General features: G+C 39.2%; 1 protein-coding gene across 2 annotated transcripts in view; it reads left to right on the top strand.

The window, feature by feature from the left end:
- ZDHHC20 (zDHHC palmitoyltransferase 20) overlaps positions 1-23,603 on the top strand; it is a 42,405-nt gene that overhangs the window by 14,206 nt on the left and 4,596 nt on the right. The window contains exons 3-13 of one of the 2 annotated variants that reach the window (XM_082220328.1): positions 4,648-4,742; positions 8,777-8,897; positions 10,745-10,814; positions 12,779-12,811; positions 13,570-13,690; positions 17,561-17,596; positions 18,581-18,713; positions 19,919-20,045; positions 22,013-22,102; positions 22,920-23,035; positions 23,289-23,370. In XM_082220328.1, the coding sequence (XP_082076454.1) occupies positions 4,648-4,742; positions 8,777-8,897; positions 10,745-10,814; positions 12,779-12,811; positions 13,570-13,690; positions 17,561-17,596; positions 18,581-18,713; positions 19,919-20,045; positions 22,013-22,102; positions 22,920-23,035; positions 23,289-23,326 (980 nt within the window). In that variant the 3' untranslated portion in view covers positions 23,327-23,370. The remainder of the gene's footprint in view (positions 1-4,647; positions 4,743-8,776; positions 8,898-10,744; positions 10,815-12,778; positions 12,812-13,569; positions 13,691-17,560; positions 17,597-18,580; positions 18,714-19,918; positions 20,046-22,012; positions 22,103-22,919; positions 23,036-23,288; positions 23,371-23,603) is intronic. The other variant, XM_082220329.1, reaches the window with a different exon arrangement.

Below are 23,603 nucleotides of genomic sequence, written 5' to 3'. Positions count from 1 at the left end.
TCTTCACATATATTTCTTTGCATAGAGTGCATATATTCATTAGCCTTGGTAAAAAGATGACCTTTTGTTTGAGTTTTAGAATTCCATTTATGTATTTTTATTAAGAATGACACAAATTTGCCCTACTCTTGTGTTCCTGCAGTTATGCATGTATGTGCTTCCTTGCTTATCTCTTCTTTTAGTTTCCCTCTTATAGTTGCTGCCTATAATTATAATCCTTCTCTCTTGTGGTTGCTGCCTATAATTATAATCCTATCATCCTTGGAATTAGCACAGAGAGAAAATAAAGTGATGTAGCTAGGACACATTTTAAAAATGGGTGGTATCAGTAATGGATTTTCCATAGAGAAAAATGGCCACGTCTGCATTGGTTTAGCATGCTAGACATGCATTTGGAAAGTTGTGAGAAGTTGATCAACAAAAAAGTTCCCAGGGAGAGTTTACCTGGCAGTTTAGGAGCCTCACATTGGGCTATTCATAAGCCGAAGTACTGCATCCTGAGAACAGCTGTTGCTGCCACCTGTCAGGGTTAGGATTCATTCCTTTTCCCAAGAGAGTGTGTTGGAAGCTGCTGGGAATTGCTCTCACATTATTTCTGCATGAGAAATTTGGGCTGGATAGTGGGGAGAGAGTGCTTGTAGAGTACAGTGGTACCTTGGTTCTCAAACTGAATCCGTTCCGGAAGTCAGTTCCAAAAGCAAAGCATTCCAAAACCAAGGCATGCTTTCCCATAAAAAGTGCCAAACTTAATCCATTCTGGAAGTCTGTTTGACTTTCGAAATGTTTGAAAACCAAGGCGCAGCTTCTGATTGGAGCAGGCGCCCCAGAAACAATAGCCGACAACCATATCGGACATTCCACTTCCGAAAAATGTTTGAAAACTGGAAGACTTACTTCTGGGTTTTCGGCGTTTTGAGAACCAAGGCGTTTAAATACCAAGACATTTGAGAACCAAGGTGCCACTGTATAGAATTTAGGAAAGGTTGCCAGTCTCCAGAAAGCTTTTCTTTACTGAAAAGACTATTTGCCTTGATGGTTGAACAGTGGTATGAAGCAACTGTCATTCTCTTTATTTTACTTTCTAGTATGTTAATCTTTCTGCTGTTACTGCGGTTGGAAGAATTCCATTTGACTTCAAACACATTTCTCGAGATTGTGTAGCTACCATAGACATAACACATTCCCTACCAGTTTAAATGTGGCTTCATGCAAAGAGAATGATTCATGTTATTATGTAGCTGCTTAGTTTTTTGTATTCTATATTATAACTCAAGCACTGCTAGGAAGATTCCTCCACACACACACACCCCGATGTATTTCTTGTCAATAAGAAATTCGGTTTGGCACGAATAAATTTTTACTCTGAAAGTGCGGCCCAGAGAAAGAAAAACATTTGAGAACCACTGTATTATTGCAGTTCCATAGGGAGGGAATAGCTGCTTAATCAATTTAAACCTGTGGGATGCGTATTTCCTGATTTTGCATTTCAGATTTTATCTTGAGATGCTTGTTTGAAGGATTGCCAAAGTGAGTGTCTGTCTGTGGGAAACCTAATTCATGTATATTCTGATCTATATTGTTAGGTTAGCTTTCTTATTACACAGTCAGCTGAATTTTTCCATTTGGCATTTGTTTTCCTCCTCCTTGTGAAGCCTGTCCTTGGTCTCACTGTTCAGTGTTCTTTTGTTGGTAACCACACTAGTTTGATTATTTAGTTTCTTCCTCTTTCTTGATACTGTATCTGAATCTGTAGGAAAACACTTGTGGTAGAACTTTCTCTTATTCTGTGGTACACCTATAAAGTAGGATGCTTAATTTAGAAGAAGAAGCGGGGGAAAGCAACAGAATTATGCTTCTGCTTGTGCTAAGTCATAAGAGCCACAACGAAAAGGTCCCAGTAATAGTCTCACAGTACCATTCTGAGGAAAATAAAATCACTAAAGCAAGATGCTGTATAGAAACTGCTAGTAAATCAAGATTAGTATTGAATGCATGCAGTTCCTCAGTTAAATTAATGCATTATGACTGCAATCAAACAATAATTGCCTGACATTATTTGGATTTTTGTGAATTGTTTGGATATAGACCCTTCAATAATAAAGTCCTACTTATAATTCCTGGAATTAAGAACTATTCAAACTCCAAACTTAGAAAACCTCAAGCTTGGTTACTTTTCTACTTAAAATAATAATAATTTTAAACATTCATATTTCCCCTCTGGATAAAATCTGCAAGGATATATTCCAGAAAGACTACATATAAATATTTTAAACACTTAAGAATTAAATTAAATAATATTATTGGCAGAGTTTTAAGGTTTCATATAACTTTCTATAAGAAAGACTCACAGGAAAATCTAGCATGTGCACGATGTCTTTGGAGCAGATGGAATCCCCTAATGTTTCTGGGATTGGACTGAAGCTTAATTGTATATCTTCTTAAACTTCTATCCTTTATCAGACTGCGAAAGTAGGTCAATAATTTCTCCTTTGGTGTGAGAATATGACAGAAGTAACATTAAATATTCAACACCATGCAGCAGTTTTCCCCACCCCATCAGTTAGCTATACAAAGTGCTTTCTTTCACCATTCTTAAGATTCTTCTGTAGATGCTTGGTAGAATTGGTAGTATAGCAGCAACTGGATTTAAGATGCAATAGCAGGCCTGCTAATTAGTATTTTGTTATCTTCTTAATGTAGCTTAAATATACCTATTTAGAAAATCAGGTTGGATTAGGCCACTGGAGGAACGTATGGGCCAAAAAGCGGCTGCACTTGGCAGTCTTGTAAATCAGTTGGGAACAGCTACCAATTGCTTCTTAATCCATAGTGTGTTAGCCTGGTAGCACTAGCTAAGGAGGAATTGCTTCTGGGTGAATGAGAAGGCTGCTGCAGGAGAGATGGAGCTCCCCAGTCGTTTTCGTAGGCTAGTAGCTTTGAAGACTTATTTACAAGACTGTTAGAAATGTGAGCCACCAATTTACTACATTGATGTGAACCTCTGGTGTGACAGCCCTTAGATAGCCATCTTCAAGTATCTCAAGGGCTTTCACATGGATAATGGAGCAACCTTGTTTTCTCCTGATCCAGAGGCTAGAACCTGAACCAGTGGCTTCAAGTTACAAGAAAGGGGATTCTGACTACACATCAGAAATAACTTTCTGACAGTAAGAGTTGTTCGACAGTGGAGCAGGCTCCTGCAAGAGGGGATGGACTCTTCTTCCTTGGAGGTTCTTAAGCAGAGGTTGGATGGCCATCTGTCAAGTATGATCTAGTTGAGATTCCTGCATTGCTGGGGATTGGACTAGATGACCCTTGGGATCTCTTCCCACTCTACAGTTCTAGGATTCTATGATCTGCCTGTTCTGGTGCACAGGTGTGTTTGTGTGTGTGCTACGTCCGTACAATGCAATAGGTTTCATGTCACTGTAATCCCACTTTGAATTGAGATTAGGTGAGGAATACATGTTAGGAAGAATAATTGATACTTAAGGCACTAAACAACTCTTCCCCAGATAATGACTTGATAGCACCAATTTTCACAGCATTTTTAGAAGAAAATATTTGTTCTTAAAAAAGTGTATAATAATAGCAGTATCAAAATGTTGGTTTACAATTATATAGTGCTCTAGTGCTACCTAGAAGGGTCTTTTAAAATTGATATACCATTCTTAAATATGACATTTTTAATATTTTAGAAAACAGCACACAATTTAGCAGATATCTTCTTTGTTGTGTCTTATGCCAAGGTGCATTGGTATACAAAATAACTATGCACTCAAAATAAAGATTTCTATTTGCCTCTATTTCTTTTGCCCTTTATAAATGTATGAGAACTCTGGAAGAGACTCTATATAACTGTTTTACTATGCTGTATTTATAATGCTTAACCTCAGTGACAGATATTTTACCTGTTTTCATTATTTGAATATGAAGCAGCCCTTAACTCAGAGGCTCAATTTAGTCACCAAGCCAAACTGGTTGGCACTTAATACCAGTAGTACAACCTGTCCCAAGGTTTCAGCTTCCAAACAGTCAGGCAAACCATGGTTTAGAGCTTTAGAGCTGCTTTTCTGTTTTTGTTTTGTTCTGCGTCTGCTCAGCAGATGTATATTTAGGTGCAGTAGCCTCTGAATACCTACATCAGTGACTTCTGATTCTGGTTTGTTAGCCACTTGCAAACCATGACTTATCAGTGGGGACATCATGCCAAACCATAGTTTAGCTTCAATAAACCATCATTTGGTTTGATGTCTGAATTGAGTTGTATGTTAGAGAAAGGGCCATGGATTCTGTTACTGTATTTTGAGATGATAGATTTTGGCTTTGCTTTAACATGCTTATACTGAATTCTTACAGCATCCTAAAGCAGGTGATTAAAAAAGAAATAGAATCATATTACGATTGAAATTTAAAATGTATTAAAAATCTGGGTTAAGTTAAACCAAAATAATTGTTTTTATCCACATTAGTAGAATTCCTCCCAACACTGATTCTATAGTTTTTTTTCTCTTCAGAGCTCGCCAAGATAGCACAATCATCTCTTCAAAGTTATTTTGCTGTTATTATGAAGAAAAACCATTGCATTTTTGTTTTGTTACTTCAGCTGTATTCACTAAAACCTTATTTGTATTTTTTTTATTGCAGTTGTCTACCTTGTGGTTTTCCATCTGTCGTTTGTCATGTTTGTGTGGTCCTATTGGAAGACTATTTTTACATCTCCTGCCTCTCCTTCTACTGAGGTAAAGGTTAACTTTGGCAAAATGTTGCCTTTCTTGCAACAGAATTGTTTTTGCTACTGATGTATGATGTGGCTTGCTTTTTTCATTTCCATTCAGTAAGTAACCCTGTTCTGTTGTGAATGAAATTCTTAAGAATATTTTCTATGATTAACACATCATTGTTGCCAACTTCACATTTCATTAATTTGGACATTAATTGTTCACGTTTCCATATGCTGTAATCCAATAATGTGGCATTCAAGTAGGAGATGTTGTTAATCAGTTTCTTAATCTAATATTTTGAAATGGATATGAATTAGTTCACTGTATGTGTATCTCTGTAAGCATCCTTATTTTAACAATATCCCATTGTGCTCAGTGACAAGTCTCATACTTGTTTAGGAATTCTTTTAATTGTGGGTAGACTCCAAGCAATACGCAAGCACAATATGGAAGAGCACTGTCAGCAGGGAGCCACCATTGTTGTACTGAGCAATGTGTCATATTTACCAATCCATACGTCTCAACAAAGAAGATGATGAGAAAAGTAATGCACTTGTAGACTTACGGTCACATTCATAATGCAGATGTAGACTTATGGTCACATTCTCGTAAAACACTATTGAAATCTATTTGGCTAAAGTAAATTAAGCATGACTCTTCTTCCTAAAATCATGGGTATTGTCTAAACTAAGTAGTGCTTGGAGCAGAACCATTGAAGTCAGTGGACTTAAACTACTTAGGTCAGTCTTCTCTATTGTAGACGTGTGCTGCTTTTCTATGAAACGTTGGCCTAAAGCATATTTTTACAGCTGAAAACATTTCAGTAGAAAAAAAATTGCTGTAAGTGCCCCAGAATTAAGGATATCTGTTGGCCAGATAAACTATATTTTCTGTAGGTTTTTTTTTAAAAAAAGGTCTCTCCTGTGTAGGTAACCTAAATATTGTGACCCATGCAAATTACAAAGATGTTACCATTTGTTTGGCTACTCTGCACTGCACTGCATCTGTTAGGCCTAGTGCAGATAAGGTATTTCTGATCTCCTAACAATGGTTTCCCTGTGTTCTTACCCAGCTAAATCCTTCAGTTTTATTTATTTCTTTATTAAGATATTTTAGACATTGGTCACAGTTCCCACAGTGAAGGAGTTTTGGTCTCTTTTGTGGCCAAGTCTGTTATACCAAGATTGTTATCGCACATAGTTGAGATTTCGTTATATGGAGGAAGCTGAGGTTGCCAGGGAGCATGTGTGTCAATTCCTAACAAGACTGGGTCAATTGACCAGTTAGCTAAGCTTTCATTAAGAGGAATATGTAGCAAAACCTCTTACTTGGGACAAGGCATCTCCAGTCCCATTACTTGCACACTCGCTGTGTAAAGGACCAGGGCTGTACATATAAAACATATTAATTACATCTTGCCACAATTGCTTTGAGTTACCTCCTCCAATACTGTATGTATTCTTGGGTAGCAATAAAGAGGTACCGATCTAACTGATAGAAAAATGCATTCTTGTAGATTTAAATAATAGGAAATGTGTGTTTAAAGAGCACGCTCCCTGCGTAGAGCATCTCTTTATTCATAAATTATGGTGGATTTATCTCCAAGTTGATGGTGTCCAACTTGCTCTTTCAAATACCTAATGCAAATATAAAAGGGTATTATTATAGTTTATTAAAACAACCATTCTTACATAGTGGGGAAGCCTGTACTACAAAAAGCATTGACTGCAGGTTTTGCTGTCCTGCAATGCCACATTTTGTAAATGAAAAGAACAATTGGTTTTGTCCGACACCCTGGAAAGAAACAGGAGAACAAAGGGATGCTGGTTTTCCCCCCAGATTAATTGGAAAATATTCTGCGCCTTGCTTGAAATCCTTCTAGGGTTTTTTGTTTGCTTTTTGCGAGCTCATGTTATTTCAAATGTATGTAGATATTGTTGGGGAAGAAGATGCTGTGGCCCTCTTAGCACCTAAAGATGATATAAATGGAGCGTTGCTTCAAGAATTTCTTGAATCAGTCAGTGTTCTGGTGGTGGTGGTGGTGGTTTTACAAGTGTTTTAAAGTATCCTGGTTTCTTATCGACATAAACAGCTTGTCTGAGCTTCATCTTTTAAAAGCTTCTTTGCAACACCCTTGCTCTTGACTAGCTGCCAGAATATTTACATGATGTTCTTCTTACTTGGGGCAGACATGCCCTGCAAAGTAAATTATTATCAACTGAGCAAGTCCCTTAGACATTCTGGATGTACAATTACTTTACAGCTATTAGTGTCTTCCTGGGTACATTTTATTCTGTTATGTCCTGACAAGGACATTTAAATGGCCCCTTCTCCAGGGCTTTAACAGTAAACCGACTCAACAAAAATAAGCTGGAAGTATGAAATTTCACCTGCTAAATTTATGTGTATCACACTGATGTTAAAGACCATGGGGCAGGGCCAGAAACAAAGCAGCCTTAGTAATATGGGGGGGGGGGACACATCTTGGGGATGGACCAGAGGCTGAAACTGGTGTAGAATGCAGCAGCTATGTTGCTTGTGGGAGCAAACTTCCTCCAGCCTGCAGCACGTTGCTTGCGGGATTTGCACTAGCTACCAGTCTGTTACTAGGTCAAGTTCAAGGTGTTGGAACCAACATATAAGGCCCCATACGTCTCAGGACAATGTTACTTGAAAGACAGCCTTATCCAGGCATAGGCAAACTCCGGCCCTCCAGATGGTTGGGACTACAATTCCCATCATCCCTAGCTAGCAGGACCAGTGGTCAGAGATGATGGGAATTGTAGTCTCAACCATCTGGAGGGCTGGAGTTTGCCTATGCCTGGATATACCCCGCCCATCTTGCTGGGTTTTCCAGTAGATCCCTGAAGTCTATAGGAAAGTTTCTCCTGCAAGTACCAAAGATTTCAAAATTCCACTCCATGGTAACTTGGAGTAGAGGTATTAATACAGCCGTTCCTGTTCTGTTGAATAGCATTCCTGTCAAGATTCTATAGGTGCCCACTATCCACTTTCTGAAAACAATGGGAGATATTTTTCTTCCAACAGGCTTTCGCAGCTGAGTAAATGGGTCTTTGCAATGAGTGCCAATTTTGTATTGCTTTAGTTTTGTTTTAAATGTATCTGCTGGGTTTTTTAGTGTTTTGTTTTTTTGTTTGCTCCTCCTTGGATTGTGGTGAATAGTTTAATATCAACACCTGTGAAAAAGGGAAATTCTGTGTTCTTTCCTGCACCCTTTCTCCACATCTGCTCTGGAGGCTTACGGGAACTCCAAGAACAGATACGTTGCAGGGAGATGGGAGTGAAAGGAAGTTCTGTTGCACAAATGGAAGTCCTTGCACTAACTGAACATGTTAACGGAATACAGTCCAGAATCCCAAGTCACAGCTGATGTAAAAAGAAGTGTTTCTTCCCTAATTTGTGAGGATGGGAAAGAAGGAAGGAATCATCTTGGAGGATGCATACCGAAGGTGCATTAGTCATGGCAGACCCAACATCCTGTTTTCTTTAGCCCTGCACCCCCCCCCCCCTTAAGAAGAAACAAGAAGCAGTCTGTTTGATTCCATTCAGCCTATTGAACTCACAGACCTGGTCAGCAGGCAGCAGCACATATGCACAGAGAGCATCCTACTTTATAACGGGGGGGGGGGGGTAATTGTTAGCCACTTAAAGAAGCATCCATATAGCACATTTGGTTTGGCAGCCATACTTGTGTTCAGTTCAGTTCTTTTCTCTTAGGTTTTTATTTTGCAGGGGAGGGGTTGCCAGGCAAACATGTACCTTGAAATGCACCTGCACTCTGAGAATCATAGAAATTGGAGAGTTGGAAGGGACGAGGCCCTGATGCTTTTTCACAGTGATCTAAAAGTTCCTTGTTACACATGAGTAACACTTTCCAAAATAAAACGTTTGTAAAGAATAGCTATGGATTTGCTTTCTCCTGCCCATTTCTGCTTTGAATTGCTAACAGAAATCCTTAAAACAAATTGATGTATAGTCTAGCTGCTATTATGTGGCATTAAAAAAAACCATAGTTCTGTTGTCTTTTTCAGTTCTGTTTGTCCAAATCAGATAAGGAACAATATGAAAAAGAAGAGAGACCAGAATCCCAACAAGAAATCCTCAGAAGAGCTGCTAAAGACCTCCCAGTCTATACTACAACAACCTCAAGAGGTTAGCCAGCAAAGAATCCTAGCACTGTATAAACTCCTTAATGATGCTATCAAGTTTGACTGGATTGGGGCCATTCAGCAGGCATGATCCTTAGGCTTACATGTTTCCTCCCTTACTTCCGGATTCTTGGCAAACAATAGTTTGCCATATCATTTGAACCTGGCAAACCAGGGTTGGAGAGCTTGGTTTGAATGATGTTTGCACCCTTGATTCATAGGCAAACCATAGTTCCCTTGATTTGGATAAACAGTTAACCTTTGGTTTTCTGAGAATCTGCAAGTAAGAAAAGTAACTGGCATGCATAAGTGGAAGAGGGGGAGAGGGAATTCACAATGGTGAGGTTCATACCTGTTAGTTCTTCTAATGAAACCATGGTTTAGCATTGTGTTTCAACTAATTCACCGTGGTGAACCTTCTAGTTCTTCAAATTGGTTTTAGCCTGTTTTATCTATTAACCAAGAGGCAGACAGGTTTTCTAAAGTAAAACCAGCTCTGGAATTGAACTTTGCATGGAGACAAAGCTGCTTGGGGAGAATTTAAAATACAGATATGTGCATCTGTAGCAGGAGAAGAAAGATAGCAGCTGCACTCATGCAATCAAAATTTGGCTTAATAAGCTAGGATGTGTACAACCTCTGTGCTCCCACTTCACTCCTGCTATCACATGAGTGGGAAAACAAACCTTTTAACCATAGCTTCCCATTACGTGCAAACCAGGAACTATGGTTCATTTCTTCCAAACAAGGCAGGATCTGGAAGCCAACTTTACAGTGGGTTAAGCCATATTTTAATTCTGCAGACCAGACCATGAGCACATAAGAAGCACCTTGTGGTTCAGCCATTGGTACATCCAGTCCAGCATCCATTTCCCACAGTGGTCAACCAGGTGCCTGTGGGAAACCAGGAAGCAGGACCTGAGTGCAAGAGCACCCTTGTGTCATTGTGTCCATATGCTCAGCTTTCTTCTCCTGTCAAGATTCTATAGGTGCCCACTATCCACTTTCTGAAAACAATGGAAGATATTTTTCTTCCAACAGGCTTTCCCAGCTGAGTAAATGGGTCTTTGCAATGAGTGTCAATTTTGTATTGCTTTAGTTTTGTTTTAAATGTATCTGCTGGGTTTTTTAGTGTTTTGTTTTTTTGTTTGCTATTTTTATTGTACACTGCATTGAGACAGTTGTGGAGACTTTAATCAGTGAATTAATAACGATGCTGATGAAGACCAGTTTATAATCTGGTTCTCAGAGTAGTTAAACACATTATGGAACAGTGCATAATGAGAACTTTGGGTCTTGAGGTTGTGGTGGCCATGGTCCTTGGAGTCCCAAGACATGCTCCTCCTTGGATTGTGGTGAATAGTTTGATATCAACACCTGTGAAAAGGGGAAATTCTATGTTCTTTTCTGCACCCTTTCTCCACATCTGCTCTGGAGGCTTAGGGGAACTCCTAGAATAGACATGTTGCAGGGAAGTTCTGTTGCACAAATGGAAGTCCTTGCACTAACTGAACAAGTGGCCAACCAAGTGCCTGTGGGAAACGAGCAAGCAGGACCTGAGTGCAAGAGCACCCTTGTGTCATTGTGTCCATATGCTCAGACTAATGTTTAGATTACATTTATGTTTAGCTCATCACTTGTCCAAATGTGTCTCTTGCATTCTAGTTCTCGTCATGATAGCTTGCTTCAACCTCTGCTATATGTGAGCTACCGATCACCTTTACAGTACACTGTGTATTTTGCTAAAGCAGACTTGGCAGAATCCTGTTTTGAGGTCTAGATTACCTCTGACCTTTGGATTGCTAAACTACAGCTTCATATTTAACACCTTGATTTTAATGTTTAATACAGCCATAAGATACTGCGATAGATGCCAGCTCATCAAGCCTGATCGATGCCACCACTGTTCTGCCTGTGACCTGTAAGTACTTGGGTATACTTAGCCACGGGGTAGGATAGACTTCGTCCGATTTATGCCTCTTAGTGTTGTCAGTATCAAGCACATGTTCACACCTGAAACTACTGTGTTGTTTTTCCAGGTACAGGATGGTTCTCCACAAAAATAAGTTTCACCAGGGAGTTCCTGGGTTTATACCTCATTGTCTTAAACACTATGCTTCTCTGCCTTCACTTTTGCATTCCTGTGTTCTGTTTGCACTTTTGCTGTTGTCTGTACTGCAGTGACCTGCTGGAAGATATTTGCTTGTAGTCATACGCTATAGATTTAGAACATGCTATGAAAATTAGATATGTACATATGCTCGTATGTTTCACTTCAAGGGTGAAAAATTAGTTTGGGAGAGATTTTTCTTGGGGAAATGACCCCTTCAGCTATTTTTTCATTCAGGCGTCCTTGGCTGCTTGTCAGAAAGAGGGGGAGTGAGAGAGGATAACAAACTTTTAAAATAAAAAGTTAAAATCTAAAAAGGAAGGAAGAGGAAGACCTACACAACATCTTGCGTGGCTCTGTAGTGGGTGGGAATTTTGGCAACTGTGATGTTTGCCTGGATGTTGAAATGCTTTAACAGGCTTTGAAAGCTAGAGATTAGATACTAGGGGTATGCACAGGCTCTAGGCCTTGCATTGTATCTGATCTGCTTCTGAAACACTCTGTACTTTCTCTGTTTTGATCTGTGTTTCAGGTTCTCTGCCACTCTGTATACAATTAAGCTTTGCGTTTTCCCCATTCACTATAATGGATAATCTAACAACAACGATAACATTCCCCTCTTTTGGCCAAAATAACTCACAGACACAGAAGCCCCTCTGGATAGCTTAAGCCTGCCAAACTGCAGACAAATACATCCAGAGGCTTGTGGAGGAGAATTAAAAGGGATGGATTTTTCTCCATAATCCCTGTTGGGTTTGTCTCTTCCTTACCTTAAAATATTTAATTAAAATAAATAATTAAGAGGTGGTATATTTTTAGAAGCATGGCAGCTTTGCACCAGTCTTTTTTTCTCATTGTTGTTTGTGTCCTCTGATAGCCTTTACAGATCTCTGATGGGCTTCATGATACAAGGTGTCGAGAAACCTCTTTGCAGGGTTCTGAAGAGCTCCGGGCTTTTGTTAAAGCAGAGGAACATAGGATTTTCAAAACAAAACAAAACTCAATGAAGCTTTTACTTTTCAAAAAAATTTCCAGTTGTTGTGCTTTAACAAAAAATAATAATCCATAGCCTCACTTCTTGCAAAGCCTGTGGGCCACCCTAGAGAAACACAGAGGTAGAGAAACATTGCTATTTGGCACGGGGGGGGGGGGGGACAGAAAAAGAGTGGCAGTGTGACCCAGAGCTTTGTGGGAACCTAATCTAACTCAGAGTATATAATGCCCTCGGCCTCGGTCCAGTATATCTGAAGGAGCGTCTCCATCCCCATCGTTCTACCCGGACACTGAGGTCCAGCACCGAGGGCCTTCTGGCGGTTCCCTCACTGCGAGAAGCCAAGTTACAGGGAACCAGGCAGAGGGCCTTCTTGGTAGTGGCGCCCTCCCTGTGGAACGCCCTCCCACCAGATGTCAAAGAGAACAACAACTACCAGGCTTTTAGAAGACATCTGAAGGCAGCCTTGTTTAGGGAAGCTTTTAATGTTTGATGTATTACAGTATTTTAATATTTTTTAGGAAGCCGCCCAGAGTGGCTGGGGAAGCCCAGCCACATGGGCGGGGTATAAATAATAAAATAATAAAATAATAATAATAATAATTAATAATAAAAATAATGACGACATCATACCTTGACTGAGATGAGGAGGAGGCTGAATAACTAATTCAGCTTTTTATTTGACCAGTGCACACCTCAGTTAGACATTCTTATTTGGAAAATCCATATTTGTACTGTTTTGCCGTCATTAACTTTATTGGAAATGTCTTTGTTTTTTCCTTAGGTGTGTACTGAAAATGGACCATCATTGTCCTTGGTATGCTTCTCCCCCCCCCCCCTGTGTTCTTAAGTTTTGTCTGTGCAGAGAGAAATAAGTAAACTACTTCTTGCTGGCTGTGCTGCAGGATGAACCAGGAACGGGGGAAACTAGGAGTGACTACCTCCTCAGGGGAAATTTTGATGCTAAATTTGTAGGAGTTGGTCTACTGGCAAAGTCTAAATGTATATTGGGTTTGATTGATTTTTATAACAGAATGAAAATGAAAATGAAATGAAAAACGAAATGAAAAATGAAAGCCTAAGGCTGCAGTCATATTCTGTTAAAATTAATGGGAAGCTTTATATTGGAAGAGGATTGTACCATAAAAAGCATGGTAGTGACAGTTTCTACTTAATGGTTTTAATACTTCCCTTTAGAAGGATTAGAGTTTTAAAATAAAATCAGGTTTAGAGCAAAAAAGGATCATTAGAATGAGACAATTTGTGAATAAATGGAAACAACTGGACAAAAATACAAATTGTATTCATGTGTGCATAGTTAATAAGCAACATTTCAGTCATTTTTAATTGATAAAGGGATGTTTTTTTAAAAATCAATTTCAAGTGTTATGCATTGTAAAAGAGAGCAAACTCTCCTGACCTAAAGGGAAACTTTTTACTTTAGGCATTTAAGTTACTTCCAGAAAACAGTTTGCCTAATTCTGCTTGCAATGGCAAACCTAAAATAAAAGATAGACCCTTTTACTGCCTGCCATTCTTCCAGGTTTACTTAGCAGTTTCTCTTTTCTTTTCTAGGGTGAATAACTGCGTGGGATTTTCAAACTACAAGTTTTTCCTCCTGTTTTTATTTTATTCCCTCCTGTATTGTCTTTTTGTTGCCTCTACAGTGCTGCAGTATTTCATAAAGTTTTGGACAGTAAGTGGTTGGTTTTTTTTTAAAAATCATATCTTAGATATTTTATCTGTCTATTTAGCTGTCTGTCTCTGTGTGTTTAAACATCATGCATTTATTGTTGACATACCACATATAACCATCATCAGTTTGAAGCGGCTGAAGGAATAAAAACCTACCGATAGTTAATCTAAATTTATTTATTTAATAATGTGTGTTTTTTCAAATTCACTAGAGCTGGAAAACTCTGGGACAGTTTTTGCTCTGCATGTTTTAAGAGACCACATTATGTTCATATGACATTTATTAGCTCGGAAAATGTCAACATTGCCCTCATCTAATTCCAAAATAATGATCTTCACTACTCTGATTGAGTAGCATTATTTACTTCATATTAAATCACTACCTGAAAATACAATATTATGAAGGCTGTAGACCACTGAGGTTTGTGCCACAAGAAGCCAAAAATGCCTCATGTTGCCAATGGCTGTGGACTTGCACCGTTGTGCTTCTGAAGAACATGGAATATAAGAGAGCTTCTTATTTAATGAGATAACTTCTTACATTAAAGAAGTCAGTTTTGATTTCAGGAAACAGTTTGTGTGTGCATGTATCACAAGTAAAAAAGGAAAATCTTTGACCGGCTCAGAGTAAATTCTCTCTCTTAATATTTCATGAGATCTTCTCTTGTGAGGATAAAGACACCCTAGAATCATAGAATCATAGAGTTGGAAGAGACCACAAGGGCCATCGAGTCCAACCCCCTGCCAAGCAGGAAACACCATCAGAGCACTCCTGACATATGGTTGTCAAGCCTCTGCTTAAAGACCTCCAAAGAAGGAGACTCCACCACACTCCTTTGCACCAAATTCCACTGTCGAACAGCTCTTACTGTCAGGAAGTTCTTCCTAATGTTTAGGTGGAATCTTCTTTCTTGTAGTTTGGATCCATTGCTCCGTGTCCGCTTCTCTGGAGCAGCAGAAAACAACCTTTCTCCCTCCTCTATGTGACATCCTTTTATGAAGGTTGATTAAGCATAGAGAAATATGGGCCTTATAGAATCATAGAATTGTAGAGTTGGAAGGGACCCTGAGAGTTGTCTAGTCCAATGCCCTGCCATGCATGAATCCTGCCCACAGCCTCAAACCACCAGCCTTCTGGTTCACAGCCAGACGCACTGATCCACTGTGCCACAAAAGGCTTTATTTAGCCATGCAAAGGAGATTGTTAGCCGTTTTGAGACTCCTTAGGGTAGTGATAAAGTGGGATATCAAGTCCAAACTCCTCCTCCTCTTCTTCCTTGTTTCCCATTACATCTGATTTGGGAAACTGTGGTTACCAGTTTCAGAACAGGCCAGGATCTTAGATCAACTTTAAATGGTTTAAGATCCTAACTTGTTTCTAATTTGAAAACCACCGTTTCTAGGTTTGAAGATAATGGGGAAAACAGTGGTTAACTGGAGGCTTGTTGCAACCTCCTGAGAAGGAAACAGTGGTGTGCATGCATGCAAGACTCACTCGTATTTCTTTAAGCTGAGCTAAATACATCTGAACTGAGACAGACTTGGCAAACGCCATCCTGTGAGCTTTCTGCCTGAAACATGGGAAGCTACTTTATATCAAATCCAACCACTGGTTTATCAAGCTCAGTATCGTCTACACCAGTGATGGCCAAACTTGGCCCTCCAGCTGTTTAGGGACTACAATTCCCATCATCCCTGACCACTGTTAGCAAGGGATGATGGGAGTTGTAGTCCCAAAAAAGCTGGAGGGCCAGGTTTGGCCATCACTGGTCTACACTGACTAGCAATGGCTCTCCAGGGTTTTAGATAGGAGTCTCTCCCAGGCCTGCCTGACAATGATAAGGACTGTACTTGGAACCTTCAACATTCGCAGCAGATGTCCTGTGCGTCCTCACCCAGTGCTTTAAACGTGATGGGATGCATCCAAAATTCTGTGCTTGGCACCACATACACTTTCTGGGTTTACCAATTATCTATTATAGAATCAGAATTGTAGAGCTGGAAGGGACCCCGTGGGTCAGCTGGTCCAACCCCCCCCCCCAATGCAGAAATCTCAGCTAAAGCATCCATGAGAGATGGCCATCCAACATCTGCTTAAAAACATTCAAGGAAGAAGAGTCCACAACCTCTCATGGGAGACAGCTCTTGCTGTCAGAATGTTTTCCCTGATACTGTATTTAGTCTGAATCTCCTTTCTTGTAACTTTAAGCTATTGGTTTGAGTCCTGCCCTCCAGAGCAGGAGGAAACCAGCTTGTTCCCTCTTCCATGTGACAGCCCTTGAGATATTTGAAGATGGCTATCATATCACCCCTCAGTCTTCTCTTTTCCAGGTTAAACATACCCACAGCTACTGTTTTCAGTAACTGTAGTGAAAGTTACCAAAAGATATTAGAAGAAGAATTATATATAGCAATACATACGGTACAAATAAGGAGACAAGTGTCTCTGGGCAGCTATTGGTAATAGGCAGATAGAATCGTAATGTTATTTCATGTGATAATGTAATATCAGTCAGTGGCTCTGAGATACTGGAACTGGTTAATCTAAATATGTGTTTAATTAATTAAATAATAATAATAATAATAATAATAATAATAATAATAATAATAATAATAATATTTATACCCTGCCCATCTGACTGGGTTTTCCCAGCCACTCTGGGTGGCTCCCAACAGAATATTAAAAACACAGTAAAACATCAAACATTAAAAATTTTCCTAAACACATTCTGTTCCTGGTCTCTCTCTCTCTCTCTCTCTCTCTCTCTGCGTGTGTGTGACTCCCATTATTTTTTCAAGAGACTACTAGATATTCTTGATTTCCTCTGTTTTTCAGATATGTGAGTTTTAGCTCACTAACATTTTGAAAGGAAACATGCTGCTTTCATTTTTAACATTTTTGAAGATACTTCTCCATCAGTTCTTATATACATTTTAAAGCAGTGGTTTCCAACTGGCATAACTTACCCAGGGAGTCGATGGCACATGCCTGCCAACTGTCTGGGGCATCCTGTTTTGGGGCGGCCATGCTGTGCCCCAAAACACACAAGATTGCAGCACCCAAAAATCACACGATTTTGGGTGCCGTGCTCTTGCACGGGTGCATGGCCCAGAAAACATGCATCCCAGTTTTACGCTGGGACATGTTGGAGGGTATGGTGGCACCATTCACATAACCAAAACTACCACACAGATGTCAATATTTTCAAAAACATGGGGTCTGCAGTACTTAGCTAATTGGGAACCACTGCTCTAAAGCATAGGGAGATCTGTGGCTTTTTAAAGATCCATTGAGAATGGTTTAAGCTATGATTTTAGAATTAAAGTGATATACGTAAGCAAAATGATAGGTATCTTGCCTGTACCCAAACCCACTTTTAGTTACATAAAAAGAACTAAGCATCATACAATAAATTGAAGAGAGTCTCCAAATAACTCATTCTGTAATTCTGTAATAGTGGCAAGGACACTGTGCTTTCAAAATGCTCTGATTTGTAGCTGGGTAACAAATTTCCAAACCTCACATCACTATGAACATTAGCTTCCAAGAGTCTTCTTGGATCTATATAAAACCAATTGGCTTCAAGGCTGAACTTCCAATGTGGAAAATTAGAGAGAGCAATGTGCTAATCTTAATTTTAATGGTGTGCCTTGAGTCCACACCATTAAAATAAATTACCTTTTACTTCAATCTCATTGTGCAAACACAAGCTCACCTTTACATGTTCATCCACTGAATGTAGACTAAGGCCTCTTGCCATTGAATGCTGCACGCATAAGCCATTAATTTTCTAACAACGTTTTTACTGTTTCTGAACACCAGCCTTGAAGGGATAAAGCTATTTAATAAATTGTCTTTATTTGCACAAAGCTTTGCCGCAGGAAATCTGCTGAGAATTGTCCAAAGGTAAAATGCAATTTAAGCTGAAGTCTGTTCTGGTGTGCTCATTCATTTTTAATAATGAAACAAGATTATCATACTATTTTGTAATACTATCTGTATAATTATGTATTTTTAATTAATTGAAGCTTATTGTGGAGAGCCGAAGAAGAAATTAGTACACTTAAATCCTGGTGGTAACTTAAATGGATGCTAATCTATGAAGAGAGAATTTTACTTTTACCTTTCTATTTTAAAGGTCATCTTTTAGAAATAATTGGTTTTTCAAGCTATGTAGCTGCTGCAATTAAACTATTTATTGTTTAATGAGATTTTTGTAATCTGAGCATATGTGGAAAAACTTGAAACTGAATTAAAAATACACGAGACCTTTTCTCATGAAATGACACTTCTACTCAATGTAAAAAACATCATTAAAAAAAACCCTGCACATTCCCTATAACTTTCACCTTCTTACAGAGGCTTACATTGTATGTGGTGTGTGTTGGTTCACATGATCATGTGGCTACTTACAAATAACAGTGTTCAGTTAACTTCATACTGAACGTCTAATTAAGTTCAGATGAGTGGGAGGAAGGCTCATCCTGCCCCCATTTCCGATTTTATAGTTGAATTTATAGTGTGTAGGCGTACTCTACATCTTCCCTCAGGCAGTTTAAGTTATGTATGTAAAGAAAAATACACGTTGTAAACATCGTATAGGAAGTATAGCACCACTTAGAAATCATATGGACGCACAACAAAGGATGTTGAATGTGCTTTTACAGTGATACTCATGTACACTCTGCCACAAAATAATGGCAAGCCCTGTGACTTGCAGTTCTACATTGGTTTCATATCCTTTAGGTTTCTAAAATGCTAAATATGCTCATAGTAATGTTCGGATATGATGATACTGGCTTTAGCTCAGAGAGGCAACTTTATAGAAGAGCAGCTGTTGAATAGAAATACTAATCCCACCCCCCACCCCCCGTTTTCTTCTTCTTCCAGAATGAACTGCTGGACACGCGTGCAAAATTCCATGTTCTCTTCCTTTTCTTTGTGGCTGCCATGTTCTTCATCAGTATACTGTCACTTTTCAGCTATCACTGCTGGCTGGTTGGCAAAAACCGGTCAACAATAGGTTAGTAAACAATCTGCGGTATTGTTATCTATTCCAATTCCAAGAAACTCAATGTTATTCTACTTTCTCCTCACCGTTAATCCTGTGAGCTAGGTTAGTCTGAGCATGTGCTATTGGCTCAAGGTTGCTTAGTGTGTTTCATGGCTGTGCATACTCAAAAGTAAGTTCTGTTAAGAATCCCTGGAGTTTAGGATTGTACCCCTCAATCAGCATATCGGTTTCAAGTGACTTACGGCGTTCCCTGCTACTGGCCCTTTTAACTTCTTGAAATGCTTCCTTTCCATCTTAGGTTGGCTGTTGTTAGATACAGGAGCTGGGTTTTTGTTGTTGTTGTTGTTTAGTCGTGTCGACTCTTTGTGACCCCATGGACCAGAGCACGCCAGGCACTTGGTCAGACTCATGTTGGTAGCTTCAGGAACACTGTCCAACCATCTCGTCCTCTGTTGTCCCCTTCTCCTTCTGCCCTCAATCTTTCCCAACATCAGGGTCTTTTCCAGGGGCTCTTCTCTTCTCATGAGGTGGCCAAAGTATTGGAGCCTCAGCTTCAGGATCTGTCCTTCCAATGAGCACTCAAGGCTGATTTCCTTCAGAATGGACAGGTTTGATCTTCTTGCAGTCCATGGGACTCTCAAGAGTCTCCTCCAGCACCATAATTCAAAAGCATCAATTCTTCTGCGATCAGCATTCTTTATGGTCCAGCTCTCACTTCCAGGAGCTGGTTTAAACCATACCAAATGGAACATCTTTACTGAAAATGTCTGTTTAATTAGTTGCGTCCTACATTTGTTCCAGCCACTGCTTTTGTTGAATTTGGTCCGTGTTTTTCTAGCTCATTTTTTAAGAGTGCAATTTTTAAAGAAAACAACAACAACAACAAAAACTCTTTTATTTTGTAGACATTTTGCATTTTTGATACTTAATGGCTTTAAAGGGTTAGACAAATACATGGAGGGTAAGGCTGTCAGTGATTACTAGTCTTAATGGCCATATATTACCTCCAGGCTCAGAGGAATTATGCCTCTGAATAGCAGTTGCTAGGGAGCACAAATAGGAGACTGTTGTTGTGCTGAGGTCCTGGCTGGGCACTGTGAAAACAAGATGCTGGGTGGGCATTTGGCTTGATCCAGCAGGGCTCTTCATATATTCTTAAGAGATCTGTCCTCTTTCCCACGTTTGTTTACTTTTGTTTTCTGTGTGTGATACAGAAGCTTTCAGGGCACCTATGTTTCGAAATGGACCTGACAAAAATGGCTTCTCTCTCGGATGCAGTAAAAACTTGAGAGAGGTTTTTGGAGATGAGAAGAAGTACTGGTTGCTACCAATTTTTACAAGGTATTCTTATTTAAATTTTACAGATAGGTATCCGTGTTGGTCTGCCATAGTCAAAATAAAAAAATTCCTTCCAGTAGCACCTTAAAGACCAACTAAGTTAGTTCTTGGTATGAGCTTTCGTGTGCATGCACACTTCTTCAGATATCTGGCATCTGAAGAAGTGTGCATGCACACGAAAGCTCATACCAAGAACTAACTTAGTTGGTCTTTAAGGTGCTACTGGAAGGAATTTTTTTATTTTATTTAAATTTTATTCTTCTACTTTTAAAAGTTATTAGAGTAAAATCTAGAGTTTGGTGATTTAGTGAAACTAGCAATACTGCTAAAATTGTAACTTGTATATTTCCTGAACAATGAACATACCTATGTGCTAACTAAATTATATAATGTCTGCTAAGACCTAAACTGCATTATTTTAAAAATTATTTCTGTGCATAATGTAGCCTGGGAGGTTGCATGTTCAATCCTCTATATTGTGAGGTCCTTCTTCTGTACTGGGTAAGCCGCGACGGCACATCTGCGCGTGCACGGGGCGCGTTTTGCCGCTTCCACACGTGACGTCATTTTGAGCATCTGCACATGCGCGAGCGGCGAAACCCGGAAGTAACGCGCTCCGTTACTTCCGGGTTGCTGCGGAGTGCAACTCGAACACGCTCAACTCAAAGCACATTCAACCCAAGGTATGATTGTAAAAAGCTTTTTCTTCAGGACCGTGCCACTGTACTCCATACCAGTTTTTACTTTTAATTCCTCTGTATTCTAGACAGTGATTTTTGTTTTCTCCATTGTAACGTCTGTTGTTGACAAACGTTTTCAGAACTTTGCAGTAGACACCTCTTTTATTCTACATAACTGTTTGTAAGTCTTGTGCATGCTTGCCTGGGAGCAAACTTTATTTGTCATGATTTTGTTGTGTTTTTAATATTTTGTTGGAAGCAGCCCAGTGGCTGGGGAAACCCAGTCAAATGGGTGGGGTATAAATAATAAATTATTAGTAGTAGTAGTATTAAGATATACCTCCTAAGTAATATTCAATAGGATTGGGTTTCATACATTTATGGTTCAAGTTAAATACAAATGGAACCATATCAAAGTATTTCTATGACTTTACAAAATAAAGCAGAGTCAAAATAGTTGGTTGTCATTAGTTCTTATCTGTGGATATTTGCGGATCATTTGTACAACTGTCCTTTTTTTAAAAGTGGCATCTTTGCCAAGTCCTACTGTTAGTATTCCCAGCATTAGGACAACACTTTAAAGGGTCTGTTTTAGTTGCCTTCCACATACTAATAGCTGTAACCTTGAACATGCAGAAAAAACATACTGTCAAGGAATATAGGTCGCTCAGACTTTTGTAAGAACTTTGTATTTAAAAAGACTGCCTTGCTTTGTGAGGTCAGCAGCCAGGTACAATTTCTACAGTAATAGCTAACGCCCCATGTTTTAGAAATTTAAGAGAAACCACAAGAAAATGGGATTTCAGTTCAAACTGAGACATTCAAAAACACTCCAGTGAACTCTTGAGGTTAAACAGACTGCTTGTAATTTACTGATAATACACATTCTTTTAAGTCTTAAATTTCCTATGGTCAAGCTCACATAGGTGTTTTGTGTTGTTCCAGTGGAGCACAAGCCTTTTTTTGATTTTGGAGACAAACTTTGTTGAACAAGTACATATATGCTTCCATGGTGTTTATACTAAATAAATAAACATGCAAATTACCTGCAGCTCTGAAATAAGTCATTTCCTGCATTATTTGTAGTGGAGGTTGCAGTGTTTAAAAGTTACTTAACCATCTGCTATACCAACCAGAACATTCCATTGTTTGAACAGGGCAATGTACTGTCTACATTTACTGAGTCACTCAAATGTGCCACTTCATATAACTGTTCTAAACCCAGTGTATCCATTAGTGTTAGTTTTTAATAGCACGCTAGTTAGATGTCATGTCTGTTTTGTTCTTCAGTTTAGGGGATGGCTGTAACTTTCCAACACGCTTGGTGATTATGGATCCAGAGCAGCTTACTGTCTCAAGCCAAAATGATCCTGCTAAAAGGTGTGTGGTTTTTCTTTCACTTGTGTCTTGTTTCCTTTTATCTTACGTGTATCATTTTTACAAAGCAAGGAAAAATGCATATTGAAGACCACAGCTGTGGCCAAATGTGAACAGTCCTCTTTGTAGTCTAATCTTTTCCCTGCCTCTGCTTTTGACCCTTTGCTCATCAGGTCTTAGCCTCCTTTTTTACTCCCCCACTCTAAACTTCCTTTGATACTGTTTGGCTTCGAAGTGAGTTAGGCTGGAAAGTTTATTTCTTTTTAATGGGAAGTTCTTTATGTTTGACAATATTTATAGTGCAAGCTTAGTTATAGACACCTTGTCCATTTAAAATTGAGCTTTCTAAGCCTCAATTTTTCCTGCCTTCATCCTGACCTGCCATATGGAGCTTTCAGCCTTACCTCTCTTACAAGCTCACTGTTCTCACCAATTAATTCCCTGTGCATCCTTTCTGTTGTATGCCAGGCATTCAGAGTAGCCCTTGAGAGAGATTGTGCCAGTTTAGATCATATAACCACAAACTATTGTTTCTTGTTATAGGCTTGAACAATCCAACCCTCCCCTTTACACTTGAGGGGAGGACATTTAAAGCCTCTTTTCCTGGTTAGCAGAGTTTCTTACTTACTAGGAATGGGTGCCTTAAATCTCCCATCATGCATGAAGGGGAGAGGACAGCAGGCAAGCCTGAAGCTCATGCCAGTTATGTCTGAACTGAGCAATATTAATTGATATTGTGTTGGTCTCCAGAATAGCATTTAAGAATTTCACGTCCTTTGGTGCATGAACTCCAGCTTCTGATAGCAGTTCTTCTTTTCAGCTCGGGTCCCAGTCAGCCATTTCCTGTTAGGCCACTAAGCGAGTCCCAAAATCGATTGCTGGCCAGTGAAAACCAGTGGGTGGAAACCAATTCAGAAGATGAAAATGTTAAATCAGGTACTGAATGTTAACTGATTAATTATAATCACTTGTTATAGAACAGAATTTCAGCATTCTGATTAAACGAAAGAGAGAGAGAGAGACTGGAGAGTAACTGAATTTAAAAATGGACAAGTTTGTCTTTTACAAATTAATACAAATAAAGAGGTCAGATACTAGCTTAATGCTGCTCCCCCAAAAAAATATTTCCATCATGTAAAATCTCTAAAATATGTACCTTTATCATTATGTTTTGTTTTATTTTTTAAAGGTGTAAAAAAGCATATTATCGTTTCATTGGAGAGCTGATCTTGGCTTCAGTGTCCATCCCTCTCAGTGGAGAGGAAAAGATGGTAAGATAACTTCCACTCAGAAATAGTGATTTATTGCGACCTTGTAAGGCTGTGAAATAAGATTCTTTTCGTTCTGAAAGCCTTCTTTTTAAAAAAAGGAAAATGGAGCATGGGTGGTGCATCAGAAATATAAAGCCTAGTCTTAAAAGTGAAGGCAGAAACACAGCAATTAAGGACTTGAAAATATTGCAATCTGTGGTTTGATACATATGTTTGAATGATTTTCCTCTGTC

The sequence above is a fragment of the Podarcis vaucheri genome, assembly GCF_965113315.1.
Source record: "Podarcis vaucheri genome assembly, chromosome: 4".
Taxonomy (NCBI): domain Eukaryota; kingdom Metazoa; phylum Chordata; class Lepidosauria; order Squamata; family Lacertidae; genus Podarcis; species Podarcis vaucheri.
The sequence above is the reverse complement of the archived record's forward strand: the minus strand, read 5'-3'. Positions and strand labels throughout refer to the sequence as shown.